The sequence below is a fragment of the Mesoplodon bidens genome (assembly GCF_964165515.1).
Source record: "Mesoplodon bidens genome assembly, chromosome: 9".
Taxonomy (NCBI): domain Eukaryota; kingdom Metazoa; phylum Chordata; class Mammalia; order Artiodactyla; family Ziphiidae; genus Mesoplodon; species Mesoplodon bidens.
In genome coordinates this window covers 32,054,739-32,075,710 of record NC_138166.1, presented here as the reverse complement: position 1 = coordinate 32,075,710, position 20,972 = coordinate 32,054,739, and the positions used below count along the sequence as shown (strand labels likewise).

The 20,972-nt window shown below is 41.7% G+C and overlaps 1 protein-coding gene across 4 annotated transcripts in view; it reads right to left on the bottom strand.

Annotated features, from left to right (window-relative positions):
* Positions 1-20,972, bottom strand: part of RAPGEF5 (Rap guanine nucleotide exchange factor 5) — a gene marked incomplete at its 5' end in the record, with an annotated part of 219,135 nt that overhangs the window by 145,714 nt on the left and 52,449 nt on the right. For all 4 annotated transcript variants that reach the window (XM_081243594.1, XM_081243597.1, XM_081243595.1 and 1 more), the window contains one exon: positions 14,637-14,703. In XM_081243594.1, coding sequence (XP_081099720.1) covers positions 14,637-14,703 — 67 coding nt within the window. The remainder of the gene's footprint in view (positions 1-14,636; positions 14,704-20,972) is intronic.

Below are 20,972 nucleotides of genomic sequence, written 5' to 3'. Positions count from 1 at the left end.
ATTTTCTCAATTACCTAAATTAAATGTAAGAAACATAAGCCAATACTCTTCCCTGTTTTATTCCCAACTATACTTACTTTTAAAACACTATAAAATCTTAAGATAGTATGGACTTAAAGAATTCTAGAAAAATAAATAAATATGCTTCTTAAAGCCATCAACGTACTTTTGGATAAGACACAAACTGAGCAGTGATGGTGGCTAGACTTCTGTCCTATGAAGGAATAACCATGGGCTCAGTGACAATTTTCTTTGTTCCTTGGAGGCCTGTTTTCCTATTTCTAAGTTCATTATTTTGTTCTGAAGAGTTAATATTGCCACAAGAATGACACATGGATAATCTTGTGACTGCCTGTTAATGTCAACCAATAATTAGAAAATTAAGAAAGTTATTTATTTGTCTAGACAGTACTGCTCTCCATCTAATAGTTTACTTAACAAATAGTTCTTTTCCTAATAATTGCTCTCGCCATATCGAAGATGTGTTTGCTAAGCATGCTGGAATGATAAAATATGCTTATGCTTATTCATCTATTTCAAGGCTATTAGGGATATTTTTTAAATTTCATATAGATATTGTTGAATACATACAGATATGCCTATTCATTTTATTATAACTTAGACAATAGCTGACCATTCAAAGATTAATACATATATAGAAGTGTCCTGAAACTAACAAAATAAAGTGGAATAAAGTCCTACACACAGGTTTTTTAAGTCTGGTATTTAAGTCTGCTACGCATACATACATCTACTATGAGACAGATTCACATGAAAAAGATGTGATAATTTTTAGTTGATCATAAGCATGGTGTAAGTTAACAATGGAAACGTGACTATTTAGAAGTGGATAACAATGTTGTTAGGAATATTACTAAAGTAACATTCAGGTCAGCAAAAAATGATGGACTCCAGAAAAATCAACATCTGGATTGTATTTGGTTTGAAGTACCATTTGTTTAGGTTTATGAGGAGTCGAGAGCATCCAAAGGAGGACAACCACAGGCTGGTCACCTCCTTGTAGACAGTGAGATGGATGTAGCAGTCTTCATCTACCTTGTCCTCTCTGCAGGGTTTGGCAGGTTACCCATCCCCCTCTTCTTGACCACTGGGATTCCATGACACCATATGCTCCAGGCTTTTCTCTTTTCTCTCTGACTGCTACTTCTCTTCTCCCAAGGCCTCCCTTTCCTCTGTCTTGGTTTTGATGATCCTCAGTGATCTATCCTTAGCCCTCTAGACCTTCTTCTCTTTCTGTTCACTCTCTCTAGGCAACCTCATTTACTCACAGGTCTTCAATTATATCTGCACCTCCAGTGCCCGAAAGTCTCATATCCATCCACCTCTAAGACATAAATGTCCCACTAGCAGCTCAAACTCAACATTTCCAAATGTGAAGTCACTGTCTTACCACTTTCCTCCATCCCATAAATCTGCTCCATGGCCCATACCCCCAGTCAGTGAATGGTACCACCATGTACCCAGGGTCTCAAGCCAAGAAGTGAGGTATCCTTGATTTAGCTCAGTCCACCATCTTCTCCCAACTCAGACCACTGTCTCTCATTTATCTCTCTTCATACCACATCATATATTATATAAGATATAATCTTGTATCTCTCGCTAAAAAACTCTTCAAAGACTTCCCATGACACCAAGACAGAGTCCAATGTCTAATATTGCATATATAGTATTCTTTTCATCTGGTCTTCAGTATCATCTATTTCCTTACCTCTTCTTAAAATCCATGTCTTAAAAAAAAAATCCATGTTCCAGCCTTAGTAAAATAGAACACTTGCAATTCTGTGAATGCGCCATGGTCTTTCTTTGCTCTGAGACTTCCCACGTGCTCTTCTATCTGGAATGCCTCCCCACCTCTCTACTTTGTGTGGCTGTCACTTACTTGTCCTTCGGGTCCCAACCTAGCTGTCGTCTTCTCATGAGTCCCCCACCTCCCCCAATGGAGGGAAGTCCTCCCTGTTTATTCTCTGATAGCATTCTATACATACCTCAGTTGTAGCACTACCACATGCTAGTGAAATCTCTTTAGCTGAGGGTCTCCAACAGTAGACTGCAAGCCCACTGAAATAGACTCCTTTATTCATCATTCTGACCATGACTCCTAGTACCACTCCTGACATGTATTTATGATCAGGAATACAAGTCAAGTATTTGCAGTTGTTGCTGAGAACAGAAGACTTAGGGGGAGCATGATCATTAGCTTTTGAAAGGGTGAGGGTAAAATTCAGAACAATGGAGAGAAGCTGCAGAAAGGCATGTTTTAGCCCTACAAACATTCAAATAATTAGAGTTATCACAGTGGAAATGGTCTACTATGTGAGGTTCAACAGAAGATGCTTTATAAGGGAAGGTAGATATCAGAAGCACCCCGACCAAGGATTTGTTCTAAAGATTTGTTTTATGACTGCCTCCTATCCAAATCATTCACTATAAAAAGAGAACAAGCATGAGCCTCCTGAGAGAAGCCATATCTGTCAGCCTGCAGTTGAACAGTTGGTGATGTTATAGCAATCTAATCTACCCAACAGAGATAGAGGGAGTGCAAATCTTAACAAACAGATGAAAAATAACTGTTGGAGTCCGTTCCTTACTGTGGAAATCTCCTAAATTTCATGGCACAAAGAACAGGAGAAGCTATAGATGTACTGGCTGAATGAAATCTGAAGAGAGTAAGCAAATGACACTGACATCTTTTCAAAAGAGCAGGTATATCTGCTCCTTCAGCCTTCAAAGCTGTTCTTCCAATTCTTGATATAGCAATTTCCCCAAAGCCCTAACTGCTGATCAACATGAGTTTTTTGACAAATAAAAATTTAATATATACGAAATGTGTTTTAAGGAAACAAGTATACATTGGACATTCTGCGTTTTGCTATAACAATGAAATAAAACACTGATTATGCGTACATCATTAAATTAAAAAAAATTTTTCATCTCAAGCTATTTTTTTCCATTTTCCGGTAAGACCAGAGTATTTTCAATCTATGTCACATTTAAATGATTCCTCAATAGATTTATATGATATAATTTATTTAACAAAGTATCTTTAAAGACAATATAATTTGCAAACTCATGTCTTAGTATGTCTTTTATTTCATATTATATGTTATTCCTTACATGTCTTTTCTCAGTCATCATGCTCTTTGGAACTAAGTTTCTAAACTGTACCAAGAGTATAAGTTCAACACTAGACATTCTAGGGATCTTCTATGGTAAGGATCTTGCATCTGTAGGGGTAGGTCCTATAGAACCTTGCAGGGATGTTATATTAGAAACTCTTGCATTGGCATGAATCCATATCAACTAAGACCCTTTCCAACTAGACAGTCTATCTACAAAAACCGCTAACATAGGAGGGCTTCCTGGAAGAACAAGATTCAGAACGCAAGATCCAAAAGCCTAAAACAGGACTAGGAAATCTCCTATGCCAACCTTGAGAGAAATTCTGGGATTCTGGTTGTTGAGGCTGAATCACAGCTCTCCACCCCACAGCACAGGACTGCTGTGAACATTAAATGAGTTAATACCTATAAAACATCTGGGAATGGTGCCTGAAACAGTAAGTACTATCTGAGTGTCAGCTATCATCATCACATTACTGTAAGTAATATAGTTGAGCTTAACAATAAATTATAAGAGCAAAGTCCAATCTCTAGTTGCTTTAATATTTCATATGTTTAAGACCCTTCTTCCCACCTAAATTTTGAACTCCCTGACAACCAGTAATGCTTCTGCTTATAATATTCCACCTACATGGCCCCCACATTGCAACTAGCATAAAAGGGACGGATATGTTTCACCAAAAAGTTGTGAACAGTGTCTACAGAGCTTGTACTTCTAAAAGCTTTAAAAATAAGCTTTTAGATTTCCACAGAATTCCGAAGCTTTAACAGATGTGTGAAAGACAGACTTTAGTTTTAGAAATTCACTTTGAAACCTCAGAGGGATCAACTGACCAGCTGTGGCCTGGCAGCTTTTGACATCTGAGACATAACTGCTGATTAATGAATCAATGGATTGCAGATATTTATTCAACAAGGAGTGTGTATTAATTTGGTATTTCTGCCATAGCAAATCACTACCCGTTTAGCAGCTTAAGAAAGAGGACATCCATTTATCATCTCATATTTCCATAGGTCAGGAGTCAAGGGACAGCACGGCTCAACTGGATCCTCTGCTTAGAGACTCATGAGGCCAAAAATCAAGGCATGGGCAGGTCTGTGTTCCCTACTAGAGGCTTTGGGAGAGAATTAAATTCCAAGTGCATCCAGGTTGTTGGCAGAATCTGGTTCCTGCTTCTGTAGGACTGAGGTGCCCATTTCCTTTCTGGTTGTCACCTGGCACCCTCCCTTGGCGCCTAGAGGCCTCTCTCTGATCTCTGCACGTGGACTCCTACTTCTCAGAGCCAGTGACACCGCGCTGAGTCCTTCTCGTGCTTAGGTTTTTTCTTTACTCTCTCTTCTGCCATTTCTCTTTGATGCCTACCAGAGCAAGGTCTTTGGATTAGACTGGGTCCATGCGGACAATCCAGGTCTGCAGCCTTATTTATATCTGCAAAGTACCTTTTACCATGTAATGGAATATTTACAGGTGCCAAGCAGCACATTCATCTTTAGGACCATTCTACCTACCACAGAATGACAACACAGATCCTCAGAGCCCTCCTGAAAAGCTAGCCCTCAACACCTTTTTAGGGTTTCATAGTAACATGTTAATAGAGTCTAGTCCTGGAACATGATTTAACTGGTGTAACATCTTTACCAGGGCACACCTCTGAGTTCACACAATGGAACCCGAAGACTTGAGAACCAGTCTGAATAAATTTCTAAATTACTAAACCATGCAGCCATGTTTACACTATTTAATGATTCCTAACGGGTTAAAAATTAAAGTGCTGTTTAATATAACTTCGTAGGTTTCATTTTGTAAAATTCTTCAAATAAGGAGGGAACTCTATATACTACTATACATAAAATGGATAACTACTGAGAACCTACTGTGTAGCACAGGGAACTCAATGCTCTGTGGCTACCTAAATGGGAAGGAAATCTAAAAAAGAGTGGTTATATGTATATGTATAACTGATTCACTTTGCTGTACAGCAGAAATTAACACAACATTGTAAAGCAACTATATTCCAATTAAAAAAAAAAAAAAGGGAACGCTATAATCAAATCCCAAATACAACCGGTTGAGATCTATTCAGTAACTATGAAGTATTTTAAGTGAAGATAATAGAGACAATTGCTTTTTGAACCCTAAATTATTATTTTTAATTAACGTGGCCTCTTAATACTTCCTGTCTCAAATGCTTTATCTCTCCAATGCAAATGACAGTACACTCTGCTATCGAGGCTGAAATGTGACAGTGCATGAAAAGCTTGAGCAGAATGCCTGCACAAGGTAAGAACTCAGCAAAAATCACCCATTCTTTGCCTTTTACCCAGATCTCACTTGGTCTTCTTAACAACAGGCTAATAAATTAACATCTGCAAGCAAGTTTCCTCAATAATTTTCCCACATAGAAGTTCACCTCTGGGACTTCCCTGGCGGCGCATTCATTAAGAATCCGCCTGCCAACGCAGGGGACACGGGTTAGATCCCTGGCCCGGGAAGATCCCACATGCCACGGAGCAACTAAGCCTGTGCACCACAACTACTGAGCCTGCGCTCTAGAGCCCTCAAGCCACAAATACTGAGCCCATGCGCCACAACTACTGAAGCCCACGTGCCTAGAGCCCGTTCTCCCCAACTACTGAGCCCACACACCACAACTACTGAAGCCCACATGCTCTAGGGCCCACGTGCCACAACAACAGAGCCTGTGTGCTGCAACACTGAAGCCTGTGCGCCTAGAGCCCGTGCTCCGCAACAAGAGAAGACACTGCAATGAGAAGCCCGCGCACCGCAACAAAGAGTAGCCCCAGCTCACCACAACTAGAGAAAGGCCGCGCGCAGCAACGAAGACCCAGAGCAGCCAAAAAAAAAAAAAAAAAACTTCATCTCTGTGTTGTTTACAATAGAAAAGATGGAAAATAACCACAATGTTCAAAAATCAGGGGATGATAAATCCATGGAATGGGGTACTATGAACCCCTACAAATGTTGTAGGAGGTACTGTTAACACTGAAAATATGTTAAGTGAAAAGAACAGACCACAAAATAAAAGGGTCATTTTTTTTTTTACACATTTTACAAAAAATACACACGCAAGAAAAATAACCTAGAAAGTAACAAACACTAAAGTGTTAATAATGAGTTATTTCTAAGTGGTTTCATTCTGGGCATCTTTTTTATTCTGGAATTTTAAAAAGTTATTAAGTCTTTATATTCAAGTTAATCCAAATGTCAGATAAATTTTTAAAATTTGCAAAGTATAATCCACAGTAATGACAACTCACTACCAAATTTACCACTTTATTTTATTTTTTTTTTTTAAGCGGTACACAGGCCTCTCACTGTTGTGGCCTCTCCCGTTGCGGAGCACAGGCTCCAGACGCGCAGGCTCAGAGGCCATGGCTCACGGGCCCAGCCACTCCGCGGCACGTGGGATCTTCCCGGACCGGGGCACGAACCCGTGGTCCCCTGCATTGGCAGGCGGACTCTCAACCACTGTGCCACCAGGGAAGCCCTTACCACCCTTTTGACACTTACAAATATAGGAATAGAATTCACCCGATTTCTACCCAGTATCCACATAAAATTTCCTTATATTCTGATTTTTACAACAACATAAGATAACAAACTAATTTAAAATCTACCTTATTCCATCACCACCAAAAACTCAAGTAGTTTTCACTTTTTTATATGCCTTCTGGTCCTGCTTCACATATGGACATACTATTTAAAGCTATGCCATTAAGTATGCAAAATTACATTTCATCTAAGCAGCAATAAGAAGTTCTATTTTATTTTATTTATTTTTTGTGTGTGTGTGGTATGCGGGCCTCTCACTGTTGTGGCCTCTCCCGTTGCGGAGCACAGGCTCCGGACGCGCAGGCTCAACAGCCATGGCTCACGGGCCCAGCCGCTCCGCGGCATGTGGGATCCTCCCAGACCGGGGCACGAACCCGTGTCCCCTGCATCGGCAGGCGGACTCTCAACCACTGCGCCACCAGGGAAGCCCAGAAGTTCTATTTTAAACAAATGCACAAAGAAGAAACCCAACACGAAATATTCATGGATCACCTTTTAAAGCTCCTTCCACTTCCCTCAGATAGGGTTTCACAGGAACACTTCACAAACCCATAACTGCAAATATACAAATTTTTTTGACTTTTTAATTTTTTAAACTGAATATAGTTGATTTACAATGCTGTTAGTTTCAGGTATACAGCAAAGTGATTCACTTCATATATTTTTTTTTCAGATTATTTTTCCCTTGTTTATACACAAACTGATAGCTAAATGATCTATTTCTATTCCTTGTCAATTAAAAGTGCTTATGTTTTCTATGTGTATTGCAGGTAAAAATTATTATCTCCATCTTGGGAACAGATACCCAAAGACCATAATATACTGTATATGTAACATACACACACACACACACACACACACACACACTTCTTCCCCTATTAACAAGGGATTCATCAAGACACGTTTTATTCCTGAATGGGTTCTGCACACTGACATCTTTCTGAACTAATGCTTTTAAATAAATACCCCTACACTGGGTTCATTGCAGTAGGCAAAAGACATGTACTATGCTGTTCACCAAAACCAACTTGACAAGGCTACAGTTAAATTAGGTTACCACATGATCTGGGCATGTGCAGATGGTTTCTTTGGAAGTAGAGACAATAACTTAATAACTATTTTAAAAAGCGGTGTGCATGTACATCTGTATCTTTCAGTATTTAGGGATCTATTCCCAGGATGAAGAAAATCACTTTGATGTATGATAGACATAGAACATATTAAGCCTTTTTTATTGACAAAGGAGAGAAAAATACCATTCAGCTATCTGTTCACATGTTGACAATCATGGGCTTTGTGGCATGTTACTGTGAGATCCTCCCTGAGGGATACTGAAGGAGCTTTATTTAAAAAGCTCTCCGAGTGGTCCTAGAGACTTAAAAATCCACGGCCAAAGACACCTTGAACACTGTAACAGCTGATCAGGGTAGCTCTAAAGCACAATGAGGGAAGGTACTAACAAGCCCCACGGCTTCTTATGAATACCAAGAACAAGGAATACTACACCAAGAATGTGCTACAAGTCCTCTGGGGCCTTCTTAATGCTCTTTGAAACCAGAGCTGTCTTCCAAGGCCTCACTTGACACTTTCTCAAAACTCAGTCTACCCGGCCCTTCCTCAAATCACATAGTAGCTCTGAAGCCACTGGAAGGGCTGGAGCCAGGCTACAATTCCACATAAGAATTTTATGTTCCCTAAAGACAAGAAATATAAAATGTTCACAATCCTGTGGCAGCCAGACAGAAGGTTAGTCATTCGCTGGCAGAGCCACTTTTATTCTCTTAACAAACATGCCCACTCAAGTCTGTGATAGACTTAGAAAATGGAGATTAACTACACTGCTTCTCCATTCCTCAGAAAGGAAGACGCAGATAGCCAGGAGAAACGGTGAGTGGAAATTAGTATTTCAGCATTTTAAAAAACCACATTTCTAAATGTGGCAAAATTCTTCACTGGATTGTGCTAATCAGGTACTCAATGCGACAGATTCTCCCCACTTCCCTAAAATTATTTCTAGACCTAACTAACTTGACGTATCACCTCTTAAATAAGTTCCCAAAATTCTAACTCTTTAAAGATCCAGCAAAACTCAAATCCCATGCTATTTCTGCTTCCTGAACTAGTGCCAATGTGAACGTTTCCAATCAAAAAAAGCTGTCACCTTTATCTTCAGATGCTATTGTTCAACAAGGAATTTCTCCAACGTATCAACCCAACTTGTAGATTCATCAAGAAGAACAAACTAAAGGAATCCTAGCCACTTTGTACGCTTCCTGACCCAGAAAGGGTGTAGACAGAGTCCTGTGAAAGACACACCTTAAAGAAAATGGTGGAAGGTCCAGGTGAATGATTAGACATGGCAAAGGAGAGGAGTTTTAAATGAGTGAAAGCAAAACATGAGAACAGGCATGTGAGAGGAATGAGACAGTTGACAAGACAGAGAATCTTGGAAAGTTGGGGTCTTTGAGTTTCCTAGTATCATGCTCTTGGTGATACAAGACAACTGGTTGTTCATTAAGACTCAGTTCCTTGGGCCTCCATGAAAAGTATTTCCCAAGAGAATTCTATCTAAGGAAAAGATGACACGGGAGAAGAATCAGAAGCCCAGGGTAAGTGCAGGTCTTAGTTAATGAGAATAAAACCAGATCCTTTTTACCTGTAAAGCAGGATCCCACATAGGGAAAAAATGAGAAGATGACTTTTACTAGAAAGAATGCTAGGAAGCATGAGAGAACGAGTTCATGGTTGATGTGAAAACTGATGGAGTTATGTCCAACTTCTGGACACTGAGCAGGGAAGAACCTTTCTGCGAAGTTGACAACGTGCTGCAGTTATAACCACCTCTTTTTTTTTTTTCCCTAGAGAGGTGCAAAAAAAAAAAAAAAAAATTCCATAGCAGATCTCTTTTTCTCTAACACTTTCACCAAAAGTTATATATCTTAGTATGGCTATTGGCTTCTTGGGGCTTCATCTGCTTCAAGATCTTCTAGAACTTACAGCGGTCACCCCATTTATAATTTGGGTTTGATTGCTCAGTGGTATTTCTCAGAGGAGTGATAATACACCCTATGAGAAGGAATTTGGAAAATACCACTAAGAGCATCAAACGTAGAGGTTCTACATTAAAGTTTGAGGAGCTGAAGAAAAGGAGCAACAGGATAGAGCAGAAACGTACCAACAGAGAAATCTAAACTGCTGAAAATTATCAACTACATCAGCTTTGAGAAGGAATATGAGGGTGTAAGAGCGTCTAGTTAAATGGTTCCCGAGTATTAGATTCTGTTCTCATCCACACTGACCTCTCTTCCTAACTTCTGTATACTTGATTTGTCATTTGAATTCACCTCTCAAGATATGGCCACAAACTCTTCACCAGGTCACGTTTATTGTAGACACTCAACACTGTTCTCTTCTACCATCCAAGTGATGGCTGACTTCGCTGGACCAAGGAGCACAGAGGACCACGCCACATGCCCTACCCCTGTCCTTTTATAAATGCCACTCATATAACCATGGCATCAAATAAGCATCTAATATGTATTTATTAGTGTTAATATTAATCGTTATTAATATTAATATAATTAATTAATATAAATATTATTAATGTATTGTATAAAGTATATTAATATTGATATAATTAATATTAATAGTATATAATATCAATTAATGTGTATTAATTCACAACTTAGCCTAACTCACATCACCTCAGCGGTTTGACCGTGTGGATAAAAATCATGAATTTCACTCAGATGTTTGTGTTTTCTTATCTCTACAATTTCCATCAAGAAGATTTAGCCCGAGGTAACAGAAACAGCCCAAAATGGTTTGTTTAGGATGTTGATTTTAAGGAAGCATGAGCTAGAAGTCCAGAATCAGTTTTTATCTCCTATTTAAGGATGTCCATATTTCCACTTCCTGTCTTTGGATGATGCCCAAGTACTTCTCAGTTCTTTAAAATGCCTCAAAGTTTAGCTTATTTCCTAAATTTACATCCTAAGAACTATGACTTTGAAAGCAATATTTCATTCACTATAAATTCTTCCCTATGTCTAGTTTATCCTGGATTGTAAAACAAGTATATAAAATCTATGTCATCAATTCTGAACACTCCTTTTGGCATATACACTGGGAGAATTCATGTTTAAACATAAAATAAAATAATGCTCAGAACTTCAAGGATAGGAACTGGGAGACTATGTCATCCAAGGGCCCTTCTTGGTCTGCCAGCTTTATCAGACTAACAGAGACTCATAGGAAATGAAGAAGAGAAGATTTTCAAGTTAACAAAATGTGTAAGGTCAGAAGATATTAAAAAGGAAGCTAAGACGTTAAGGCAGAAACCACAGGTACCGCAGGGAAAGCCAGACGATTTTCAGATAATAATGCCCAGAGTGTTTCTGTAGACTGTACATAATGGAAGGAGTCTATTATAGCCATGTCCTTTTTCCTTAAGTTGAAAACTTCTTACAAAATTTTCTTCTTTAGGTTTTCGGATGTCAGGTGCTTGGGAGGGTGGCTCTTTCCTGAAACTCACCAGAAATGTAGCTGGAACATTTTGATTGTCCATGTTTGTGTACATTTAACAGCTGTAAATCTGACTGAATTATCAAGGTGTTTTTATTTCTATACACATTGTCTTCTCATGTTCCTTTAATATGAAAACTCACTAGTGTTTTCTTCCAGGGTAGAATTTTAGGTATTATTTTTTTAGATGACAGGACCTTTCTCTTGATTAACCTGAGACTAAGAAATAAACTATTTTAAAATGAGGATTTTTTTTTTTTAAAGATAGCAATATACAGGGCTTCCCTGGTGGCGCAATGGTTGAGAGTCCGCCTGCCGATGCAGGGGACACGGGTTCGTGCCCCAGTCTGGGGGGATCCCACATGCCGCAGAGCAGCTAGGCCCGTGAGCCATGGCCGTTGGGCCTGCGCGTCCGGAGCCTGTGCTCTGCAACGGGAGAGGCCACAACAGTGAGAGGCCCGCGTACCAAAAAAAAAAAAAAAAAAGATAGCAACATACAAAACCCTGAAGTTTGAGTAAAAAGAGGTGAATATACAGGGCAGTACAGTAAACTCTACTGCGGGAAACTGCTGCCCCCTTTCCAGTGCCCCCTAATTACACAAACCTTTTGAAGAGCACTTTAACAAGTCTGCATTACAGACGTCATTTTTGCTTTCCTTTAATGCATTTAAGGGTCATGCTAGATGACAACTGTTACTTGACTGATGTATGCCAACATCTCCCTTACTACATGGTGTTAACAGCTAGGTAACAGAGTTTTCATACCAAAGCCAACAGGAATAACAACATTGTGAAGAGGTGAAGACAACAGTCCCTTCATAAATGCTTATACAAGGAACAGAGGAATTTTATTTATTTATTTTTTTTTTGCGGTACGCAGGCCTCTCACTGCTGTGGCCTCTCCCGTTGCACAGCACAGGCTCCAGACGCGCAGGCTCAGCGGCCATGGCTCACAGACCCAGCCACTCCGCGGCATGTGGGATCTTCCCGGACCGGGGCACGAGCCCACGTCCCCTGCATCCGCAGGCAGACTCTCAACCACTGCGCCACCCAGGAAGCCCTGAACAGAGGAATTTTAGAACTTAGATATTGTCTAGTCCAGCACTCAATTTGGCCAAGGTCATAGTGTTGGAAGAACTAAGAATCAAGGTCCACGTTCTCAGTTCAAAGACGGTTTCACTATTCCAGGCCGATCAGCCATCAATTAAGACGTGAATTTTTCTCCTCTATCCTTTATTCTCATTCCCGCTCTAGCACCTTATCTCAGTCTTTTAGCTTGGAGATTTTTTCTAGCAAGATTACCTCAACCAAATACATAGCCAACACTTTGCTGTCCACCCTCGTTTTTAGAGGCTTTCTTCAATTTAACTTTCATGGTATAAACCATTCAGTATTTCCACCTCTCACTGTCCTCTCATCTCCCCACTGCCCTCTTATCATGGGTGCTGCCCAAGACTCCATCTTCCACTACGCTCTTCAATCGACAACCTGGACTGGTTCCCATAACTCTAGCCCTGACCTTTCTGAGGTCCAGATTCGCGTCTCCAGGTGTTTCCCGAATATTTTTACATCCTTATGTCCTCAAACTCAGTGTGTCCAAAATTACATCATCTCTCCTTCCATGCATTTTACTCAGCTTCCTAAGAGTATCATCACTTTTCCATTCAAGTTCAGAACTTCGGTTATCTGACTCCTCCTCTACATGTACCTGTCCTACTGATTTTTAAAAACTTCTTTATGCTCCTTTTTGAACTCATTTTTCTTTTGGTTCCCCCCCAAACCTCCAGAAACTATAACAGGTTTTCATCAGCCTCTCAACCAGTCTCCCCATCTCCAACTCATCTTCTTGTTTCTTAAATGTCTGCTTCATCATGTTAATCTGTTCTTCAAAAAGTCTTTCACTTTTCTCTATTAGGTGCTTCCTCTGTAACCAGATGGGTCTACTATTTTCCCACTGTACTTTCCCATTCCTCTGCCTGCACACAATAAATCCTACAGCTAGAGTACACATCCTTTGTCACCTGTTCACATCCTGATTGCCTTCAATGATGGTTCAAGCCCCGTCTCTTCAATTAAGCTCTCAGCTACGGTTCTTGGACTTACTATCTATACACCATGATTTTTGATGCTCAATTGCCAGCTTTCTGGTATAGCTGTAGGAACCACATCTTACCTGTCTGCTGCTTCTGAAACTTACCTAATAACTGTACTACGTTATCAAAAAATGAGGTGTAGTAGCTAAGAGAACATGATTAGGAAGCAGAAAATTCTCAGTTTAGATCCTGGCTTTGTTCCTTTCTAGATGGGTGACTTTGGGCAAGTTACTTAACCTATAGAAGCTTTCATGTCTGTAAAACAGAGATAACGCCACTTATTTCACAGGGTTGTTGTGAAGTGTAACATGTGTTACACACACACACAATGTTTAACATAGTATTTGGTCTGTAGTGAGTGTTTTTTTTAAACAGATGGCTGTTAACAATTTTGCACATAATAGGCACTCCTCTTTGGTCACTACTTTAAACTGCAAAGGTCATGTTAAATATTTTTTCATAACACGCTGTCAAGATTTCATTTCATGTGAAGTTTTATACCACTGAGCACTGTATTTAGCCAAAAGTTACTTTTCTAAGCTACATTCCAGAAGAGTAGGAAAGACAACTTTTAACTTTCAAGCTGTGCCCAGATGCCAAGACTCGGTGCACGAACTGTGTAAGATCAGTTTCATTCCACATATATAACCCAAGCCAGCATGACTTTCAGCAAGCACCACTTAAAGAATGCAGTTAAAGAAGAATTCAAGAATCTTTGGTAAGGCTATAAAAGTTTCCAAAAAGCCCAGCCAATGGATAAAGATTTTGTGAGATAGGATTGCTAGAGCCTGTCAAAAACCGGAGCTCCATGATCAGAGACCATGGCCAGCTTTTTCTAGGAAGAAGGGGATAAGCTTTCCTTCAAGCAACAAGTCAATTACTGACTCTAATTAACGGCTTTAAAAGACATAATGAAAATGTTGCAACCTACTACATTTAAAAACTGAGGACTTGATCTTTTGTTGGTTGGGGTGATCATTTTTTCCCTAATGAAACATACAGTCTTTTCTCCCTTGTGCAGCAGGTCACAACTTTCCCTAGGTTAAGTCATATTGTATTAAAAAAAAAAAATCCTCCACTAAGGTTCCAGGAACTTTCCACCAAGAGCATCTATGATCTTGCAGGAGAGGCTGCATCAGAGTAGAACAAGTTAACGCCATTGACCCCTTTTGCCTTGACTTGGGCCTCCCACAGTGATGAGCAGCCATAGGGCAAGTGTCTCTCTACACCACTACCCAGACTGCCGCCCTCCAAAGACCCCTCATTGTTTCTAAACCCCTGGGCAGGGAAATCACATGGCCTTACCGCAGACGTTAGACGACAAAGAATTTCATCGCTGCTCTCTTCTGAGTCTTCAATTTTCTGATGAGATCTTTGAAAAACAAAGAATAAATTACTCTTCAGCTTTGGTTTTTCAAATTTATTCACCAAGTGATGGAGAATACATGGTAAATAATAGCATTATTGCTTAATACATTTGAAAGTGCCCATGCGAGTAACACGGTGACCATAATGCCACAGGAACACAGCTCTGTTGCAGCCCAACTGTTCCTTCGAAATCAATTAGCAAGAACGTCTTTCCCATACGTCAGTTAAATCCTGAGGGCTGCGTACTGCTCTCCAAATGATACCACAGAATAATCCTGACACACCAGATTTACAAACACGGGCATTCACAAAGCACAAGTGGATGGCGAATATAACGTAAAGTACTGACATTCCCGCTCAGTCTAAATGAAATCCAGATTCCAAAAATACGAAACGTGAATTTTCCACGACATCTGAGTTTCAGCCCAAACAGATTTACTATGAAGTGGTCTATTATAAGCCTAATACTGTGATAAAAAATTACATTCAATACAATAGCAGAAGCACTTTGGTCTTTTTTACGAGACCACAGCCCAGTTGAGAAGAAAATTATCCATGTGTTAAATAACTAAGGAGACATACAACATAATACACAGTATAAGATCAGTGTGTTTAGAAAAATCATCTTTCTAATGTAATTCGTGAAAAATTTTTCACACAAATGTACATGCTAACATAAAAAATTATCTACTTCAGACAAATCTTATAAAACTACATTTTTTTTCCTGACTTGGTCAAAGGGAAAAAACATTGACTAATGCCAAGTGAATATATGTAATTGTCTCCCAGATCTATTTCCACAAGCAATTCCTTTCAACGCCTGTGGACTTGGGGGGGATTGGTGGTAATTGCCTTGCAGAGCGGCGGTATGGCACTGGCAGTCCAGTGATTGATTTCAGTCTCGGGAACTGTAGTGGGCCAGCTGGAGCGCGAGCCTCGCGGGGCAGGAGGGCTTCTCCTGGCTCCTAAGACAGCTAGGAAGATGCTCTTTAAGAAAAGAAAAGCCAGTCGTATCAATTCTGGCACTGGCTTCCTGTTTCTGTAAATGTTATTAAACTCTTTCAAAAGAAAAAAAAAATCCCACCCTTCAAGTCAGAGCAATGAATTACAAACTACCACCTGTACAAGAATTGCATGTTCTAGATATGAAACAGTGGGCATGTTGTCAAATAATTTCATTCCTAGTGCAGCAAAGCGTCTGAAATATGACCTTGATAATGAACATTTCAAACAATGAGCCTTATTATTAAAATGATCTATTCACAAGGTTTCCATACACATGAAGTTACACTGAGAAGAGATTTGCAACCCTTTATAACATAAGCCACCCAACTAGGTTTATAAGATTATGCTGAGGTGACAAACAGATCTGAGAGGAAATTAGGAGCCAAGAGCATTAGACACAAGAGCACCAAACAAGGGCTTCAACGTCCCGTCTGTGTCTGTGTTGAAGCGCAAGCTGGTCGTGCCCGCTCATGCCTCTCAGCCCCCAGCAGCACCTGAAGGCTGAGTTAACGTGCATGACGTATTTTGCATTAGCACAGATTCTGTCATGAATGTGTTTTCAACAAACTGCTGAAAGGAACTCAAAACTCCAAGGGAAGCTCTTGTGTATGTCACTGATCGTGGTTATTTGCTGAGTAACGGCCAGGCTGTTGCTAGCTCAGTGACAAATAATTTGTCTCTGTGCAAGCAAAACTATCTTTCATCACGCTTCCAGCACAACACATGCCTGGGCAGAAACGTTTCTAAAGGAAATACGTGTAAGACAGACAGAGTGATGCTCTCCCGGGAGCTGTCCCACAGCCCGTGTCCCATTTTTATCCCCTCAATCACCGTAATGTATACCCAGAACTCCCAAGTCCTTCTCTAGCCCGTGAATCTTCCCTGAGCTCTTCCTGTGCTTCCATCTAACTTCAGTGTGGCTCTAAGTGGCCATTCCAGAACACCTTCACCCACATGGGAATCTCACAGGCTCCTCAAACTCAACATAACTTCCACGGACATCCTCTTGCCTCCTGCCCTCACCGGGTCTGCCAGCGCCCGTCACCACTCAGCTTTATGTCACCCTGCGGCCCTTCCCCGCCTCCGGCACTCCCCCGCTTCCACAAGCCGTGCTGACAGGCCCTCACCTCCACAACGTACTTTAACCACCTTCTAACCAACTTGTCTCTGCCTCTCCTCCTGTACCCCATCTCCTAGAGATGCCGGGATTCTCCTTCTAAAACCCAGATCTGGTCCTGCTTTTCTCCAGACTCACGCCTTCAGGGATTCTCCCACGGCCTGCTCGAGAATTCAGAAAGACTCTTCCTTTCCGCTAGGGAGTCCCAGGTTTGCCCTGCACCAGCAGGTACCTGCACGGCACCTGGTGTAGAGAAGGGACGTGGGAGCAGGACCGAGGGCGACAGGCAAGCAGTGGGAGGGCCTGAAAGGGGGGAAGGAAGAGAGAAGGGTGATGCTCCCCGACTCCCCTTCCTTCCTCACCGCTGGGGCCCCTCCCCGGCTTAATGCCCAAAGGCCCAGAAGTACCAGACTCTCTTTCCCCAGTAAATGTATTTTTACAAAATGAGATAAATTCTGATTATTTTATGATATAAATACACATCAGTGCAACTCAATGAAGACAAAGTCCTCCCATGTCAGATCAAAACAGGTAATGAAACAGATGGGGCAAGGGAGAATAAAGGAAAGGATCAGCTGTAATACGTAGTACACCATTTTACATAAGTGACTCGAGCATCCGTGGATTTTGGTATCCATGGGGGCCCTGGAACCAATCCCCCACGGATACCAAGGGAGGACTGTACTTGCCCCATTATTAAATATTGTGCCCCCAATGGGGCACAATATTTGCCCCATTGTTACCAAAGGGGGCTGTGCTGCTCAGTGAAGAAGAGACGAAGAGAGACTCTGGTTAGAGAAGGGGACAGAGAAACCCTGGCTGGGCTCAGCCGCCAATGGCAGTGACAAGTTGACATAAGAAAGAGAAGAAAAAAGGAAGTGGCCCCAGGAAGGAAGACCCATCCTTGAGGGTTTGTGCCAGCAGGAAGCTCTGGCATAACGGGTGTCCCCTTTGTGAATTCTCACGGCTGCTTCTCAAGGTCTCTGCTTGCCAACAGCCCAAGCCTGACCCCGTCACCCTCCAAGGCAAATGCCGGATCCTAGTGCTGTGAATCCTAGTGTGTCGAATCCTGATGCCTAGTCTTTGTAAGTGCACGAGGTCTGCAACATCTAAGGGTGCCGTTGTGAGGACACAGGAATGGCAAAAGCCTCTGGTCCTCTGCCCTTGTCCCTCTAACCATCAAACAGGACACGTTATCATGCTACTCAACCCCCACCAAAACCAAAACAAACCCCTGCCCTCCCTACAGGCTTCCCCCGCTTAACTACAGGCAACTCCATCCTTCCAGTTGGAAGTAATCCTTGAGCCCAACAGCCCGTCCCCCACCTTACAGTCTACGCTGTATCCATCCCCAAATCCTATCAGCGCTGCCTTCAAGGGATATCTCCCTTTTGACTATTTCTCACCACCTCCACTCCAACCGCTATTGCTCCAGCCACAGGATCTCTTACCTCAACCCAGGAGCCAGAGTGGTCTTGTTCACGTGTGAGTTAGATCATGCCCCCCCACCCCTGCTCAAAATCCTCAACTGACTCCCTATCTTTCTCAGTACAAAGCCAAAGCCCTTACAGTGGCTGACATCTCTCACTTCTCTACTCCATTCCGGTCACTCTTGCTTTGCCTTAATGCTTCTGTCTTGGGCCTTGCCCTGACGGTCCCCTTATCCTAGAACACTGCCCTCACATTGCACACTGCTTCTTCCCTCACATCCTTCACGTCTCTGTCGACCTCTCGAAGAGGCCTTTCCTGACCCGTATCTCTATCGCTCATTTCCTACTTTATTTATCTGCATAAAGTTTTCCACCATTAACTAACATAAATCTGTTTGTTTATGAAATTGCCTGTCCTCTCCCCTCCTAGACTATAGGCTCCATGGGAGTAGAGGTTTCTGTCCGTTTTGTTCCTGGTTCCATCCCCAACACTTAGAACATAACACAGGCCATAGGAAGCATTCAATAAATCTTCATTGAATAAATTAACTGAGGACCTTAAACTTCAGGGAATGCTCTGCTATCAGCCACCATCCCCGGACGACCACACCACAAGACATTAGCTTGTTCTCTGCAGTCAGTTCAACTGAAGGACCCTGCTTATACTCGAGCTATTTCCCTCAGCTCTTCCATCATCCTCCCAGCTCCCTGCAGCAGTCCCTCCTCTCAGTGACCTCCTTGTCTCTAAAATCCAACATGAATGACTTCCTTATATCAAACTCTAAAGAGCTGGTAACTTTGAAAATATCTTAAATAAAATAACAGCAACCAATGGTCACCCTCACTCCCTCATCTTCCCCTAAGAAATAATTAGTACAGTCTTAGTGACAGTTTCCAACCTGGCCAACTGTTTGACAATCATTTACACAATTCATACTGCATCAGAAAAGAAGCAGGAAATTCCCCACCGCAAAAGGTCTCCCAACACAAACTCTCAGCTCTGAGAGGGTTAAACAGTCACATGGGGTTGATTTCCAATAAAGAGCCTTCGGACGTAGCACACAAGAGCCATTATCTGGGCGGTTGAATTCATTTTATACCAGTCAGGTCCAGTATAATTTCTAGAAACTTGGGTTTACCTGGTATTCCTGCAGGGGTTCCCAAAATTCTCTTAGCAAAAATTCCTTCATGAGAATTATGTAATGAGTTTGAGATTATTCCAGTGACGTTTTTCAGAATAAAGCTTACCATAAATCTTCTATATGAGAGATAGAACCCACACTCCTTAATCAGGTTTTGACCAAAATATTTGTGCCTCAAGATTCAAAAGCAGCTAGTATCATCTTGTAATTGGAAAATCCTACTTCCTTTTCAACAGTGGAAGAGGTTTCCTGGGATTTCAGGATGGCTGGAAGCATTTCTTACAGAAATATTATCTAGATAATATTTTGCATTTGTATATTGATGTAACTTTATTTTTTTTAAATTTTTTTTATTTTTTGAAATTTAGGATTTTTTTAAATTAATTTATTTATTTTATATTTATTTTTGGCTGTGTTGGGTCTTCGTTTCTGTGCGAGGGCTTTCTCCAGCTGCGGCGAGCGGGGGCCACTCTTCATCGCGGTGCACGGGGCCTCACACTGTCGCGGCCTCTCCCGTTGCGGAGCACAGGCTCCAGACGCACAGGCTCAGTAGTTGTGGCTCACAGGCCTAGCCACTCCGCGGCATGTGGGATCTTCCTGGACCGGGGCACGAACCCGTGTCCCCTGCATTGGCAGGCAGATTCTTAACCACTGCGCCACCAGGGAAGCCCTGATGTAACTTTAAAAATGCACAAGTTCTATCTATCTACATCTACGTCTCAATATTGAATGGCATATTCACTGAGTTGCCAAGAGCTACCACTCCACACATAACATGGTTCCTGCAGGAAAATGTGTTAAATGCATCCAACAGCCATAAAATAGACAAACATTTGGAGTCTAGTGGCTCAAGAGGTGTAGACCATGCATAACTGGCATGTGCTAAGCCAGGTGAGGTGTCACACATGACCTTCCAGGCACACGTGAGCCAGCACGATCCCAGGCCCAGGCATGTTGCACATGACAGAGGACAGGAACAATCAGTTTTCATGTAAGTTGCTATTACTGCCATTCCTGGGGCTGTCATTTGTTTCTGAGTGTTTCCTACATACACCCTATACATCAACCTTCGCCTTAAACAGAGATATTCTAGACTGAGACTTCATGAAGGTGGGGAGCACGCATGTCTCCAAATCAGGAAGAGGATGTCCCTGGGGAATTTGGGGCAGGCCTGTCCACCGCCTCCCACCCTGAGCCAGGCTGACGCTGCCCTGCCCCACCCTGCTTGGTCTGGAGGGACCTGAGGAAAACACAATTTTTAGCGTGAACCTCAGACTACCCCTGCTAAAGGCTGGTGAACTTCTAGGGCATGGAATGAACCAGAACCAAGACAAACTCTATAGGAATTTTTCAAACATGATCCCACGACAAATAGGAGATGCACAGCACACACATATACGGGGAAAAAAAGCACATAATACTTAGTGGGCTTAGCAAAATCCATCTTTAAGATACTCTGCCAGCACAAGTGAGAATTGCTTAGCCTGATCTGTGATTCAGGGGCATCTTGGGAGAAGTAATATCCAAGGTGAGGTTCTGACGGAAAAGGAGTGGCCCTGGAACTCAGCAGGATGACCAG